The 16,905-nt window shown below is 47.2% G+C and overlaps 1 protein-coding gene across 6 annotated transcripts in view; it reads left to right on the top strand.

Annotated features, from left to right (window-relative positions):
- The window catches only part of PCNT (pericentrin), a 133,430-nt gene that overhangs the window by 16,120 nt on the left and 100,405 nt on the right, over positions 1 to 16,905 (top strand). For 5 of the 6 annotated variants that reach the window (XM_049627664.1, XM_049627667.1, XM_049627663.1 and 2 more), the window contains exons 3-8: positions 5,198 to 5,293; positions 10,795 to 10,872; positions 11,182 to 11,292; positions 12,605 to 12,860; positions 15,026 to 15,081; positions 16,235 to 16,409. In XM_049627664.1, the coding sequence (XP_049483621.1) occupies positions 5,198 to 5,293; positions 10,795 to 10,872; positions 11,182 to 11,292; positions 12,605 to 12,860; positions 15,026 to 15,081; positions 16,235 to 16,409 (772 nt within the window). The remainder of the gene's footprint in view (positions 1 to 5,197; positions 5,294 to 10,794; positions 10,873 to 11,181; positions 11,293 to 12,604; positions 12,861 to 15,025; positions 15,082 to 16,234; positions 16,410 to 16,905) is intronic. The other variant, XM_049627666.1, reaches the window with a different exon arrangement.

The raw sequence follows: 16,905 nt of genomic DNA, 5'->3' as shown, positions 1-16,905 counted from the left end.
CAGTTGTTCAGTTTATATTTTCGGTAGTGACATGTGTAAGTTTTACTTGTTCCATAGCATCTGTGATTTGTATTGACTGTCTTTTTTTTCCTCCTCTATTTTAACAGTTTGGGTGGGTGTGGAGTGGAGTGTATTTTAGTGTTGTGCAAGATTGGTCAGACGTTCAAAGAAATTAGTGCAGTTCATTAACAGACTCCGAGAAAAGTCATATCATCTCAGTTGATACAAAGAAAGCATATATTTTTGTGACAGAGTGACCTGTACTTGTAGTGTTGAGATTGTGCTGGCCTTATCCAAGGAGCTGAGAGGTCTCCTTTGCTCTGTGAATGAGTTTGTGTAAGATGGTGAAGACTTTGGGAACTGAGGTTTTGTTTGTGGGAAAGCTTTGAATTACAGACTCCATTTATTTGATAGTTATCAAACTATTCACTAATGCTTTTTCCCAGAATTTGTTCTTTCATCTAATCTTCCAATTTTTGGCATTAAGTTTTTCATAGGAATGTTTTCAGTGTCTGTGGCGTCAGTATTGATGACCCTTTTCATTTTTGTTTATTTTTTTACTAAAATTTTTTTTGTTGATGTTAATTTTTTGAGAGAGAGAGAGAGAGAGAGAGAGAGACAGAGCTTGAGCGGGGGAGGGGCAGAGAGAGAGGGAGACCTAGAATCTGAAGCAGGCTCCAGGCTCTGAACTGTCATGACAGCACAAAGCCCAATGTGGGGCTCGAACTCACAAACCGCGAGATCATGACGTGAGCCGAAGTCAGATGCTTAACTGACTGAGCCACCCGGGCACCCCTTTCATTTTTTAAAGGTGAGTATTTGTGCCTTTGTTGGTCTTGCCACAAGTTAATGCTTACTATTTTTATAAAAAGTTAACTATAGGCTTTATTCTTTTATGTAACATATCTATGTTTCTTTGATTTCTGCTCTTATGTGTAGTTTATTTTAAAGTATGTTTGGTTTTGATTTTCTTGGTTTTCTAACTTCTTGAGAAAGATATGTAGACCATTGATTCCCAGGCTTTAAAATGTATATATAGTCAAGCCTATTCATTTTTCTGTGGTGTGACTTTACCTTCACTCACAACTTTTCAATTTTTTATTATTTTTCAGGACAAATTACTTTTTAATTACATTCTTACTTAAAAATTTTCATGTGCATAGGTTAAAAAAAAAAGTGGCATGTTAGGGGCATCTGGCTAGCTCAGTCAGTAGGGCACGTGACTCTTGATCTCAAGAGTTATGAGTTTGAGTCCCATGTTGGGTATAGAGATTACTTAAAATCTTAAAAAAAAAAAGTAGCATGTATAGGATGAAGCCATCATTATTTTCCTCCTATCTCCTGAGGAATTAATTAGATTTCTTTTTTTTAAGATTTTAGTTTTAGGTAATCTGTACACCCAATGTGGGGCTTGAACTCACAACCCTGAGATCAACAGTCACATGTTCCTCTGACCTAGCAGAACACCTTATAGGCACAAGGCCTTCCTTGCAGCTGTGTCTGTGTCAGCAGAGTATGAGTCCTTGTAGAGCCTTTATGTCATAGTTGTTCTTTGAACATGATTAAGTGTTTTTGTTTTATTTTGCCCATTTGGAAATTTTTAGAAGTTTCACTTCTATGGGTTTTTAATGAGCTTATTGAATACCATACGGTGAGATGAAATGTATGTGTGAGAAATAGTAATGCTTTTAAACATACAATAAGTTGCTTAGTTTTTTTTTTTTTTTTTAAGTTTTATTTATTTATTTTGAGAGAAAGCATGAGCAGGGGAGGAGCAGAGAGAGAGAGAGACAGAGAGAGAGAGAGAATCCCAAGCAGGCTCTGTGCTGTCAGCATGGAGCCTGATACAGGGCTTGAACTCACAAACCTGAGATCATGACCTGAGCTGAATCAAGAGACAGGACTCTTGATGGACTGAGCCACCCAGGTGCTCCCCCCCCCCCACTTAATTTGGTTTAAAAGCGTATTTGATACATTTGTTACTTTAATGGTCTTTAGACATAGAAAAGAACTGAAAACCAGGTAATGCAATCCTGGAGGTGGAAAATGCCCAGTTGTCACTTGGTGGTTTTCCTTGTGGTGTCCACTGCTGAGTTAGGGCCACCCTCCAGCGGTGGGGTGTGGGTGGGTTTGTTGTGTAATGAAACCTGCCAAGCTGGGTGAAATTGTATTCTGCAGGTTAGTGTAGAAGCAGCTTAGTGCAGTATTCTGCAACTTAGTGTGGAAGCTGTTTTTTATGTTCAATGTTTTAGTTTTAAGACCAAAAGACTAAAGAAATTGGAGATAGACAATTGAAAAAACAATATACCATGAAAATTCTGTAAGAAAAATTAATTCGTAAAGTTCCTATATCATAATTTTGCTATACTCTTTCAGGTGAAGATTCTGCAGTCTTAGGGTAAAGAAAGTAAATTGCTGATCTGAGCAGAAAACACAGGCACGTATTAAATTCTAAGAGTATGTCAATAAAGCATGTTTGTAAGCAACTTAAAGATTTGAGTTTTTCAGGGGGTTAGAAGCAACGATAGAATTGCAAAAAGACTTTATGGTCGGTGTTCAGGATCTAGCCATCTTCCCTCACAGTTTAAGTGAAGTGCGCCGTGAAAAGACATTTTACTTCAATCAGTGCAACGGTCATCTCCGTTCTGGCAGTTAGCTGAGAAGTGGCAGAAAGCGGTATTTGACCTCAGCTATGCGTCAGGAACAAAGTTAAGTACAGGCCATTTCTTGTAAAAGAACCATCCAAAGATTGCTTGGAGGTCAAAAATGTCAGAGGAAAATTACCTTTACAAAAACTTGTACTGAAGATTTTTTTTTTTAATGTTTATTTTTGAGAGACAGCGGGGGAGGGTCAGAGAGAGAGGGAGACCGAGAATCCCAAGCAGGCTCTGCGGCTGTCAGCGCAGAGCCCAACGAGGGGCTCGAGCCCACAACCGTGAGATCATGACCCGAGCCAAAACTGATAGAGTCGGACGCTTAACCAGCTGAGCCTCCAGGTGCCCCTGTACTGCAGATTTTAAGCAGGGCTGTAGAAGGGTTAGCAAGTATGGCTCTATAGCTCTTCCAACTCCTGTTTGGGCACTACCAGGAAAAATAGTCATCATCACTTATCGTCTGGGTCCCATGCTTTACTTTTTGTGTAAGTCGTTTTATAAATAACTTACCGGAGTAAGAATAAAGCAGTAAGTTAAAATGATATTAAAAATTTTGATACCTCTTTTTAAATTTTTTAAAATGTTTTTTATTTTTTATTTGAGAGAGAGAAACAGTGCGAGCAGGAGGGGGACAGAGAGGGGGAGACACAGAATCCGAAGCGGCTCCAGGCTCTGAGCTGTCAGCACAGAGCCCTATGTGGGGCTTGAACTCCTGAACCTTGAGATCATGACCTGAACCACAGTTGGACGCTCAACCGACTGAGCCACCCAGGTGCCCCATACCTCTTTATATCAAGTAAATTTTTGTCACGTAGAAATAAAAATTAAAGAATATTGATATGCTCTTAGCAAGTGGGATGATGGAGGTTCTTGATGCAAAATATTGTGAGTTGGAGCCTTCTTGTGAGTGATGCTGGATGAGACTATCATGCTTCCTCTTTCTTCCTAGAAATGTTGTTCTGCACATTAGAGGGGCCTTGGTGGCTCTCATTGGGTTGGGTGTAGACTCTTGATTTCAGCTCAGGTCGTGATCTCACTGTTCATGAGTTCGAGCCCCGCACGAGCTCCGTACTGAGTGCAGAGCTTGCTTGGGATTCTTTCTCTCCCTCTCCCTCTGCCCCTCCCCCTCTGCCCCTCCCCCTCTGCCCCTCCCCCTCTGCCCCTCCCCTGCTCGTATACATGCTCTCTGTCTCTCTCTCTCTCTCAAAAATAAATAAATTTAAAAAAACGTTCTGTTCACTAATTCCTGATTTTGAGAAGCTTGACTGAATATTGTATGTGAAGACTTGTAATCTGAGACTTCATTTTTACTGTCAATTTTGCCATCATCCTTGGCCTCAAGTGCTGTTCTCTCTCAGCATTCATCTTTTAATTCATCTAATGATTATGAAAGTCTGTCCTGTTGGCTTTCTTCTCGTTGCCATTTTGGGAAGAAAACAAAAAGTTCTTGGCTATCATGTTGAAGACAGGTTGCAGCGAGTCTCTGCAGTGAGTAAAAATACTGCAAGATGGTGATTTCACCGCACTGTTTCCTCATCCTCCGGGCGGCTCCCTTTCTCCTGTTTTCTCATTGTTTTGGTGGTTCTTGACACAGTTGGATAAACTGCTGAGTCTGATGAAATAATTCTTAGGATGATGACATGGTGCCATGATAGATGAAAACAAGACTGCTCAGGTCCGTCTTGGATCTTAGACACTACACGGGGTCTAGTGGGCCCATGTAGTAATGGCAAAATAAAATATGTTTTACTCTATTTCTTAGAGAAGTAAGTAACTTTTGTGTGTGTGTTTTGAAGACCCAAAAGAGAAAATTTACGAAATATCAGCCCCCTCAAATAGTTATAACTGCTTAAAGAAGAAATGACAGTCATGTTGGGTCCAGCAGACCCCCATAATGTACCCAGAGTTAAGGTGATGCTGTGGTTAATGACAAAGGCATGAGAGAGACTTATAGGTATTTTGATTTCGTATTTCAAACATAGATTTTCTTTGGACATCACCTAACTTTTTTGCAGACAGGCATTATCAATTCATTTTGCACAGCAGATTAAAAGCCCAGAATTACTGTGAATTTATGGGCCAAAAAAACATCAGGGATAATTCATTGGGAAACTTTAAACTCAGGTTTGAGATGATAAAATACTCTTTTTAAAAATATTGAGGAATTTATTACAAATTATTAAGGAAAAATTTATCTAAAAATGGAAAATCATGAGGATGAAATATTTGAGCTTACATAAAAATAAGAGCATAGAAATTGTGCATGTGTCTGAAAGAGTAGAATTTATTGAGAAACTAAAAATTTAATAATTTAGACATCACTCGCACAGTGAAATAACTTGAAGCAAAATTCATTAGGAAGGACAGCAGCATCATTAGGGAAATGAGTCGCATAAAAAATGTTTAGGGATTGAGAATTGTTTCTGGAGGAAAGCATGCCGTGAACGAGTGGGGCTGGAGCTGGTGTGGGCACTGGCCAGAAGGCTGAGGTCGCAGCTCTGGACGTTGCTATAAATGCTCTTCTCTGGCCCTTCCCCTCTCAGCTGGAGGACTCCGATGGAGAGAGGACGGGGGCTTCGGCGCGGCCACAGCGGAACCCAGACGGCGACCATCCGGAACCGCCTCGGGTCATCACAGAGGTATTCCTCAGGCTTCTCTGTTACAGCGTGTTGCTCCTGAGGGGGTTTCACCCTGTTGGAGAAATCCAGACCAGAGAGAGGACTCGGTCTCTGAAGGGTCCTGTCTCGTGAAGTGTAGAAACTCGAAGCAAAGAAAACGGGCTTCAGAGCTTCCCCTGCAGGCCCTGCTCCCTTGGCGCTGCCCCGGTGTGGAAGTCTCTGTGGGGACCCTTCTGACCGAGCCCACCTCTCCCTTCCTTGGGACCTCTGATCTTTTTTTGCCCGATGTTGAAGAGAGAAAGTTGCCTGTCGTGCGTTGAGGATAGCTGTCACGTGTGACCTCCCTTGCTCACCTGCCGCCTTGCTGTCGCGGCGTGTTTCCTGGGCCTGGCCCTCATCTCTCCCGTGGTCCCGTTTTCTGCCACAGGGCCTGACGTGAATTCCACATGTGTTGAATTAATTCCTTATGTTTGTTTTGGTATTTGGGAGGAAATTTATTAGATACTGAACTGATTAGTTTTAAAGTGTTGTGTTAAAAGTCTGTATTATAAACAGTTTTTTTTAGGTAGGCTCCATGCCCAATGTGGGGCTTGAACTCAGAACCCTGAGATCAAGAGTCACATGCTTTACCAGCCGAGCTGGTGAGGCACCCCTAAAGCCTGTATTTTAGACGTTTGATTCTAGTGGGACTCAGTCCACATTACTTTAGGCAGTGAGCAAGTTTGGTTTTTAATCTGTGTTATTGCAGGAGAAATCTAGATCATAGGCAGGGCCTGGAGAAATGGTCTCTGGTGGGGTCCATAAAACTCACCCTTAAATACCCATTTTCATACTTGTTTTAAACTGTGACATATAGCATGTGCGCAGAGAAGTAGAAAGTACATAAAGTGTACACGCTTAACAAATGAATACACAGTAAATACTACACGTTCCTTCTGCAGTAAGAAATAGCACAGTGCTGGACCTGGAATCTTCCTCGTGCCCTGCTGCCCTCCTCCCCACACCCCAGAGTCAACACCGTCCTGATTTTCTGTGGCAGTTACGCTTTAGAACTTTGTGTCATTGGATCAGACGTGATTCTGGTCTTTTTTATCCTTTCCCTTCCGAAATCTTTGTGTCTTTATGTTTTAGATGTATGTTGTGGTAAACAACATGGTGTTGATTTTTAAAAATTATTCTGACAGGGTCTGTTTTTTTATTGGATAGTTTTTTTTTTAAATAAATGTTTATTCATTTTTTTTATAAAAATTTTTTTTTAACGTTTATTTATTTTTGAGACAGAGAGAGACAGAGCGTGAATGGGGGAGGGCCAGAGAGAGAGGGAGACACAGAATCTGAAGCAGGCTCCAGGCTCTGAGCTGTCAGCACAGAGCCCGACGCAGGGCTGGAACTCACAGAGCGGGAGATCATGACCTGAGCCGAAGTCAGTCGCTTAACCGACTGAGCCACCCAGGCGCCCCTGTTTATTCATTTTTGAGAGAGAGAGAAAGAACGAGCAGGGGAGGGGCAGAGAGAGGGGAACAGAGGATCCCAAGCAGGCTCCGTGCTGACAGCAGCAAGTCCAACGTGGGGCTCCAACTCTTGAACTGTGAGATCATGATCTGAGTCGAAGTTGGACACTCAACTGACTGAGCCACCCAGGAGCCCCTGTGTGTAGTTTAATTCATTTATATTTAATGTAAACTTCGATGTGTTTGAGCTTACATTTCATTGGATTATTTTTTATCAGGAGATTTCTTTTTTTTAATTTTCCCTTTACTCATTTTGGAGTAATAATATACTCAGTTTCTATTCTTTTAATGGTGAGCTTATTACATACAACATTTATACTTCTTTATATCTAAATCTAATTAATACCTTCACTCTTTGATAGTACAAGGATGTTAGAATAGTTAAACTTCATTTATAATTCCCTCAGTGTATAGTTTTGTCATTTTTAAATTGTAAAATACACTTAACATAAAACTTACCATCTTAACCATTAAAAAATTTTTTTTAATGTTTATTTTTGAGGGAGAAAGAGAGAGTATAAGCAAGTGGGGAGGGGCAGAGAGAGAGTTTAGACAGAGAATCTGCAGCAGGCTCCAGGCTCTGAGCTGTCAGCACAGAGCCTGACACGAGGCTCGAACTCACGAACCATGAGATCATGACTTGAGCCGAAGTTGGACACTTAACCGACTGAGCCACCCAGGTGCCTCTCAAGCTGTTTTTTTAATTAAGCATAACTATCCTTTTTAATGAGCAGATCTAAATGTTGCCTAGTATTTAAAGGTATGATTAGTTACTCACTTTAAATTAAGTGTGTGGCTTGGGGGCGCCTGGGTGGCTCAGTCGATTAAGCGCCCCACTTCGGCTCAGGTCATGATCTCGCGGTTTGTGAGTTTGAGGACCATGCCAGGCTCTGTGCTGACAGCTCGGAGCCTGGAGCCTGCTTCAGATTCTGTGTCTCTTTCTCTCTCTGCCCCTTCCCCACTTGTGTTCTGTCTCTCTCTATCAAAAATAAATGTAAAAAAAATTTTTTTTTTAATGTGAGGCTTGGGATTATTTGGATCACTTTGAGTATTTTGGCCTGCACACCTGTGTGAGAGGGCCACTGTGGGTGCTACTGCTTGAGACCTTTTCTCTTTTTAATATGTTGTTTTCCATGTACTTGTCATCGTTTTTGGAGTAGCCTGTTGTGTTCTCATCTTTAGTGAGGTGTTTGTATGAGTTCCGTGAGAATATCTGTCTTGGCTTGTGGGAGTCCTTCCAGATGGGTGCTGGATTTGTATTTGATCAGTGTCCCAGAAGTAGCTCTTCACTAAGACTTGTTTTTAGGTCAGTTTCTTTGCTTGGGGATTTCTGCACCCCGTGGCATATGTAAATTTGTAAACAATATGAGGAATAGGCCTGGGTTTTAATTTCTCAGGAGAACTGCCCCCAGCTCATCCCCTCTGCCTTCCCATTTGGAGATAGAGAAGCTTCCTGACCTCCCTGTACCTGGCCTTCCTCCCCACAGGCAGTGAGGATGTCTGTCCTGTCCTGCTGCACAGCCCTTCAGGAAACCTGGCAATGTCAGACATCACGTTACCAACCACCGGCCTGGCAAAGCCTCTGATTCTGGGACCATGTGCTGCTCTTAAGTGTCCCTGTCTCCCTAGATCATTTTAGATTCCACATCCCTTCTTTCTGGCACATGGGGGGGAGGTGTTCCCTCAAAAGTCACTTTTTTCTAGTGTTTATTTTTGAGAGAGAGAGCGCCAGTGGGGGGGCAGGGGACAGAGAGAGAGACACATACAGAAGCAGGCTCCAGGCTCTGAGCTGTCAGCACAGAGCCCTATATGGGGCTGGAACTCATGAACGTGAGATCATGACCTGAGCTGAAGTCGGGCACTTAACCGACTGAGCCACCCAGGCACCCCTTCAGAAGTCACCTTTGATATGTTTTATCCAACAATCCTGATGTTTATAGCAAAAATGTTTTAAGATTGTGCCTTTTATGTTTAAATGTTTTTTGTTTTTTTTTTTTTTTTAGTTTTTTTTTGTGAGAGAGAGGGGGGGGGGGGGGGGGGGGGGGGGCAGAAAAAGAGGAGAGAGAATCCCAAGCAGGCTCCGCACTGTCAGCACGAGCCCGATGCAGGGCCTGAACCCATGAACCATGAGCTCATGACCAGAGCCAAAATCAAGAGTGGGATGGATGCTTAACTGACTGAGCCACCCCAGCGCCCCATGCCTATTTTATGTTTAGAACTGGACACTCCTATGTTACTGTTTCCCATTGGGGAAAAATCCTTAATTTGAAAAAGGATCCATGATGATATTTTAACTGGCTCTAGCGCTCCCCTTTGAGCACTGTGATTCCACATTCCTGGCCTCACAGATAGAGGCCGCTTGCATGTGCGACTTCACCAACAGTACTGACCGCTTCCTGGCATCAGACGTGTGTTTCAGGAGCAGCAGGAGCCAAGGCTTACAGTCAAGGCTTTTTAAGTCAAGGCTTAAAATAGTCACAGAGGCTGGGAAGGGCCCAGAGGAGCTAGAGGAGGGAGGCATAGCTGTTCCAGGATTCATGTTCCTGGGACATGAGGCAGGTGCCCAGTGGGACAGAGGGCGGCTCTGCACCCTGCAGGGATTTTATGGCAAGGACAGCGGACTCATGGAGTTTTTCAAGGGAGTATGACGAGGTCAGATTTGTTTTCTGAATGTATTACCCAGTCTCCAAGCCAGTGACCGCACATTAGGCCACGTGACCACGGGGGCCAGTCAGCCATGCTCATGGGAATGGCGGAATGCCAGGACTGGCCTTGAGCTTGTGGGGTTGATGGGAGGGGAGGCAGGAATAGGAGGACTGTGAGGGTTTGGGGGTGTTGTTGACTGAGGTAGCTAATGTTGGAGGAGCCTTAGTTGGGGCAGGAGAATTTCAGATTGGTTTGAGTCCGAGGTGCTTTGTAGACAAGCCTCAGAGAAAGGTCTGGGCTGTCATGTAAGGGAAGCTGGGAGGCCTGTGGCTGCAGTGGCTGCTCCAGGTGGGGTGTGCTCCAGGGCAGGCTCTAGGCGGGGTGGGGGCTGGCTAGGGGAGAGGAGACTGGAATGCTCATAGAGGGCCTGTAGCTTTTCTTTTCCCTTTGGAGTATTGATGCTGAAAATTTTCTAGAGTTGGGAATATTAAGACAGAAACATTTTCTTTCTTTTTAATTTTTTAATGTTTATTTATTTATTTATTAAAAAAAAATTTTTTTTTTTTAACTTTTATTTTTTTTTTAAGAGAGAGAGAGAGAGAGAGAGAGAGAGAGAGAGACGGGGTGCGAATGGGGAGGGGCAGAAACAGAGGGAGACACAGAACTCGAAGCAGGCTCCAAGCTCTGAGCTGTCAGCACAGAGTCCCAACGCAGTGCTCAAACCCGTGAACCATGAGATCATGACCCGAGCCAAGTCGTACGCTCAACCGATTGAGCCATCCAGGCACCCCTAGACAGAAACGTTTTCTATGGTTCTTGACATACGGTGTCAAAATATCTCTTAAGAAAAAGTTATACCAACTTATTCTGTCGGTGACAGTATTCGGTTATTTTTCCATGTCCTTGGTGACATTGAGGATCAACATTATCAACAACTTTTGCCAATTTAGTTGCTATAAAACGATGTTTCAATTTACATCTTCAGGTTCAGCTTTTATTGGCACCCACCTCTTCCAGGCTTTTTGTGTGCATTTTCCCTCCTGTAAGTATCACTTCCCTCCTTTGACTGAGGGGCAGATGGCCCAGGGAGGTCACATTGCTGTCCCATATACACCTGCAGCCTCTCTTTCTGTGGGTTTCCGCTTTACTCCAGGCCACTTAAACAGGCTGAATGTTCCTTCGTAGTTACTTTTATTCAGATATAATTCACATGTATAAAATTCACTAAAGTACATATTTCAGTGGCTTTTAGTATAGTCACTTTGTTGTATAACTACAACTGTCTAATTCCAAAACATTTTCATTACCCTAAAAGGAACCTGCCATACTCACTGGCAGTCATTCCCCTTTCCTCTCTCCTTCCAGGCCCTGGCACCCACCAGTCAGCATTCCGTCCCTGTGGATTTGCCTGTTCTGGACATTGCATATTCACAGAACCACACAGTACGTGTCTGGCATCTTGCACCGAGTATATCTTGAGGTTATCAGTGTCATAGCACGTGCCTGTGGGTCTTTCCTTTTTGTGGCTGACTGGAACCCCTTTGAATGGCTTTGCCACACCTTGTTTCTGTATTCACCTGTCAGTGGACACGTGGGTTGCTTCCTCCTTCTGGTGATTGTGACCAGTGAACACTCCTGGACCAGTTTTTGTGCACACATGTTCTCTGTTCTCTCTGGGATGTCGTAATTGTTCCTAGTGACTGTTTTCTTGTGTGAATTCTCTGGGTCACATCCTTCGCTTTCCTTCTTCAGGAACGTGAACAAGAACATATACTAGAAATTGCAGAACGGATGAGAAGACCGGAGGGTGAGGTTGGCACACAGCAGCCGGCGGAGATGTGGCAGGTCCAGCTGCAGACCCAGGTGACCCGGGATGCTTGGGCCCCCATCCAGGTGCTCGGGCATGGCTGGTCCCTGCACACTCACCCTGTGTCTTACACTCGTGGGTTTTGGGATCTGGGAGGGTCGCAGGAAGGAGAGGTTTGTCACAAAGTGGACAGATGTGTGTGGCAGCCTTGTTTTGTGTGGGGCCATCGGAAGGACAGGTGGACACGCAAGGATACTCGAGGGCAGTGTGTCTGGCCAGGTGCTGCTCACCGCACAGCCGGATGTTTCCCCATCAGCCATGCTCCCACTCATTAAACTCAGGCAGTGCCACCGCCATGAGCAAGGCCATCCTGAAGGCACATCTGACTCCCCTGGTGCCTGCCACCTACGGGGAGCATGGGGTGCTGTGGACATGCTCGTGTGGAGGGAGGGCCGTGTGCATCCCTGTCGCTCACTGTGGCATTGCTGTCCTGCAGGACGTCCCTGCCGGCCTCTTGGGAGATGTGTTCTCTTGCCATGATTTCTGTTATTGCTCTCCTTTATTCATTTTCTTTCTATGTGCTTCTGGGTGTCCCTTAAGTGCCTAGTTCTAAGTATGTTTTTCTGTTGTTTGTGTTAATTGGGAATAAAGTATGCTCCCCGGAACCCTGGCCTTCTTCCACTTTCCCCCAAGGCAGTGGAAGGAGAAACAGATTCTGCACATCTTAGCCAGGCACAGAAGTGTGCCCACCTTCCAGAGCAGCCAAGTACAGAGCTCACTCTGTCTCTGGTCTGGACCTGGGGTTCCTGTTGGTGTCGTTAACTTGGCCGCTTCTGGGCACTCTTTGGCCTCACGTTTTGCCCTCATTGTCAGTGACTGTCCAGAGCTTCCCACTGTCCATATTCTGGTTGTCCTTCCCATGTTTCTGACGAGGGGCTTGCGGTCTCTGGAACGGCTGCTCACCTGTCTCCAGCCAGCAGGACAGGCCTGTGGGCTGGGGAGTCTGCCTGGAAGGAGCTTGGGGGCCACCCTTTGTGGCCTGGGAGCTCAAGGAGGACACCACCGCAGGGCTGTGGTTTAGGTGGAGGGAGAGGACACGTGGGCCGGAGGGGCTTCCGGATAGGATCGGGTGGGTGGTTTTAGGCGGTTGGGGAGCTGCTGGGCGGTGCCAGGGCTGCCAGAGGGCGGCCGGGACAACTGAGGTCCCGTGGGGGGCCGAGCTGGTGTGCCGTCCCTTGAGTGTGAGCCCTCGTGGAGCAGGTGCAAGCAGCACGTGGTGGTGGGGTGCCGCTGCGGCATCCTTGCGGGCGCGCGTGAGCCGTGTACCAGATTCCACCTGCAGCCCAGAAACCCCTCTCTCTCCTGCAGCCGGTGCCCTCCCTGGAGCTGGAGGCGTTGCGCCTGAGTCTCAGCAACATGCACACGGCGCAGCTGGAGCTGACGCAGGCCAACCTCCAGAAGGAGAAGGAGACGGCGCTGACGGAGCTGCGGGCCATGCTCAACGGCCGGCACGCCCAGGAGCTGGCCCTGCTGCGGAGCAGACAGCAGCAGGAGCTGGGGCTTGTGCGGGAGCAGCACGCGAGGGAGCAGGAGGCGGCGGCGCTGCGGTACAGCCGCGAGACCGGTACGGGTGGGCAGGCGTGCGGGGGCTTCACCGCCACGCGTCTGCTGGGGGGGGGGGGGGGGGGGATGTGGGTGACCCCGTAGGAGTGTCTCCCGGGAGTAGTGTTGACGTGCGAAGCGCGGGGCGCGCTGGCCGCCGTCCAGCCCCTGGGTGGGGCTGCGTGCACCCTGCTCTGTGGGGACCCTGTTGTCCCCTCACCTTGCATCCGCTTCTCCCGCGGGCTCGTGGCAGGTTTGGAAGCCACGCTGTTGGAGGTGACCTGCTCGTGTGCCGGAAGTGTCCGTGTCCACCTCTCATGGGACTGTGTCTGTGGCTGAGCTTTGTCGACTGACTCAGGGGCTTCTGGACGTGTCCCCCAGGCTGCGCACTCTGTGCCCAGTGGGGCCATGTCGCTCCTGGTGGACAGCTTAGGCGCCTTTTCATTTGGTGATTCTCTGGCCTAGTCTGATCTCTTTGTTTACATCTGAGGCATACTTGTATGTTTTAATGTTTCTTTTGTACACTTTTTGTCAATCACTACTTTTTGTAAACATCAGTTTTACTTGTTTTTCATTTTTTTAAAGATAAAAAACTTCTATTCACGTATATAGATATGCCACTTATATATAAATACCGCCTTATTTCCAATTGGTATATGATAAGAGGACGTTTTTTACAAATTTCAAGTTTTTTTTAAATTCGGTCAGTAGATGTAAGTAACTGATAAGTTTTAGCAGGATATGTAGTTTTAATTGTTTAAATCTGACTATAACACGTTGGTGCTTTTAATAATGATGAAATATAAGCATCAGTTTTTTAACAACAGCTTGATTGTGCTATAATTCACACACCATACAATTCTACCATTCAGGGTGTGCATCTCAGAGTCGCGCACACATCCTCACAATCTAAGGTTACAAATTGATCCCCCAGAAATAAACTCTTGCCCATGAGCAGTCACCCCGTTTCCCTGCTGATCTGCCTATTTGTTGAGTTTTTCATTTGAAAAACGAAAGCGGTGTGCGTGGCCCTGGATGTGTTGAAAGTCTTCCTCTTCTCTGCACCCCACCCCCCAACCCCCACCTCCAAGAGGGAGCCCGTCTTCTCAGGTTCCAGGGTTACTGTCCTGTTTCCTCATGTGGGTTCAAGCAAACATAAATAAGTAGTTTGATGTCTTCCTGTTTTTGCTCATTTTTAATTTGAGTTTATTTATTTATTTTGAGAGAACGGGCACACATGAGTTGGCGGGGGGGTGGGGTGCAGAGAGAGAGGGAGAGAGAATCCCAGGCAGGCTCCATGCCAGTGCAGAGCCTGACTCGGGGTTTTAACCCACGAACCATGGGATCATGACCTGAGCTGAAACCAAGAGTCAGACGCTTAACTGCCAGCCCCCAGGCACCCAATTTCCTCATTTTTTAAAAGTACAAAACACGCTTTGGCTTAGGTCTCTTTCTGAGCCATTTGCTCTGTGCTCACCTCTGGTAACAAGACCACAGAGGGCCCACACTTGCCCTCTGCTCCTTGAGGCTCTGCCATGGGCTGGGCCCCCGTGACCTTCCCTCAGAGGCAGTGTCTGGCTCTTCGCTTGAGTTCTGGGCTTGCTCAGACCACCCTCACCTTGCTCGTGCACCGTTGACTGGCACCAGCTCCACCTTGGCTTGTTCCTGTGTCCCTTTCCAGGGCCCACACGTCCAGGTGTGTGTGCACCTCCCAGTCTATGCCGTGCCATGCCCGCAGGTCCCGCCTTTTCCCTCCCCTGCACCCTCAGCACTGGTACCTCTTTTCTTGTGCTTCTTCCCTCTCGGCTTGGGACCTGCTGGGTCCCAGAAGGTCTTTACCTGTCTGCCTGCCAGTACCTTGCCTGGAGTCTGGCACGGGGGGAGCCTGAATGACAGGCCTAGGTGTGTGGGGGCCCAGGGTGGGGCAGACAGACCAGAGCGTGAGCCCCTGCGGCCCCAGAGCCAGCTTGTGTCGGGCTGTCAGTCTGGCTGGAAGGCTCTGTCCGGATGTAGGCATGAGTATCATTTGTTAATTAAACCATACATCGAGTTCTTACTCCCCCACAGACACGTACCCTGTTGTCCTGTTAGTGTCGGTGAGCCTTCCTGGGGAGCAACCCTCTCACCTCCTGAGTGAGCAGACTGGGGGGAACTTCGATCTGATCTGCTTTTCTGTTTTTCTTGCAGCTGAGCTGAAGGAGAAGTTACAGTCAGAAATGGAGAAAAACGTGCGGATGATAGAGGTAGACGTCGTTAGAAATGTCACTCTGTGTCTGCAGGGTTTCCCTTTTGTCCTCTATCCCGGTGGCTTGCCCCCACCTCACCTCCGGGCTCCCCCCAGGAAAGCCCCTCACCTGATTCAGACAAAATCCAGTCAGAGCTTTAATTGAATGTGCTGGTGGAGAATGCATTGCTTTTTGAGTTAGAGCCAAAGCATTCTTCTACTTGTACAGTTTGAGTTTGTCGGCACAGCTTATTGGGAGTTTTGTGTGTACTTGTTCTGTAGTGTGAAGCTCCTGCACCCCCAAGTCTGGTTCCTAAGTGGCCCCTATGGCCTGGCCTTCGCTCTGCTTTAGGACTGACAGATGTTCCCTGCAGGGAGGCACACTGTGACAACTGAGTCTAACGTGTGTGTGAAGCATGCAGGTTCTGGGTGCTTTGTTGGGGGGGCGGGGTGCAGGCGGAAGAGGGGTGGAGGTGGGGTGCACGGAGTGCAGCGAGGCTGGGCAGCAGTGGGCCCTGAGTGCTGTGCTGACTATCCCAGCTTGTCCTGCGATTGTCCTCCCCGGAGGAAAGAGTTCTGTTTTAGGGTGTCACGGGAGTCTCTCACTGGAGCTTTTGAGTCTGATGATGGGGCCTTTTTCAAGGCTATATGTGTAGAAGGGCCTTCGATGTCGGTGATGGCAGAGGAAGTGGCTGGTGAGGTTGGAGGATGTGGGGGACGTTGGTGACGGTAGGGGACATGTGTGACATCGGGCATGTGGGTGTTTATGTCCTGTCTGTTCTGCTCAGGCTGTTGGTGGAGGCTTGTCCCAGGTTGAAGGTTTGTGCCCCAGCTCCCCACCTGTCTAAGCTGGACAGTGAGGACTCATTTCTTAGGGCATTTGGGACAGAGCCAGCCCCCAGAAGAGGTCAGGTGACGTAGCACCCTGGGTCTTTCGTGGGGGACAGTGCGTGAATCGTTGAGTGTAACCTCCGCCCCTGCTTTGTTTCTAGGCAGGCGATCCTTGCTGTCTCTGTGCCTGTCCCTTTAAGGGGGGACCATCCAGGTTCCTGTGCTGATAGTTGTATCTGGGCGCGGCGACTGCCCACACCTGGTTTTCGAATGTAATTTGAATTTTTTGCCACAGATCATCAACTGTTGGCCCATAGTCATCTTCTTTCCTTTTGGGTTAGACCCTGAAGCAAGACTGGGAATCCGAGAGAGGTTTATGCCTGGAAAACCTACGCAGAGAATTGTCTGCAAAGCATCGATTGGAGTTGGAGAATTTACAAGACCAGTTTAAGAAAGAATTGGCAGAACAGAAAGCTGAATTGGAGAAGATTTTTCAAGCCAAAAATCAGGCTGAAAGTGAGTTTCTAATTAAAATGCGCAAGTTTGAAGAGGGGACTGAATGCTCCCGTGGAATGTAGAACAGAAGTCACGCGCTGTGACAGCCTTGAACAGGGCAGAGCGCCCTGCCTGCTGGCGCCAGAGTCACCCGCGGTGGTGGTGACAGGCGTGACAGGTGTGGGCCAGCTGGGCTGCTTGGGCTCAGCCTTGGAGGCTCTCTTCGTTGACCACAGACTTCTCCAGCTCCCTAACCTCTCCTGAAAACTTTATTTCAGAGATGTTTGTCCTTGTTCCATTGTTAAATTGCCCTAAGAAAACTAATACTGTGATTGTTTACCTTTTATCCCGGTCACCTGGTGCTGCTGCTGGAGAGGAGCTGGTGCCTGCCTGGGCTGCCACGCCCCTCCCTGATGCTCCCTGACCCTCCCTCATCCTCGGTGACCCTCCCTGACCCTCCCTCATCCTCTCTGACCCTCCTTCATCCTCCCTGGCCCTCCCTCATCCTCTCTGACCC

The sequence above is a fragment of the Panthera uncia genome, chromosome C2 (assembly GCF_023721935.1).
Source record: "Panthera uncia isolate 11264 chromosome C2, Puncia_PCG_1.0, whole genome shotgun sequence".
Taxonomy (NCBI): domain Eukaryota; kingdom Metazoa; phylum Chordata; class Mammalia; order Carnivora; family Felidae; genus Panthera; species Panthera uncia.
Note: the sequence above shows the minus strand (reverse complement) of the source record. Positions and strands in the feature narration are given on the sequence as shown.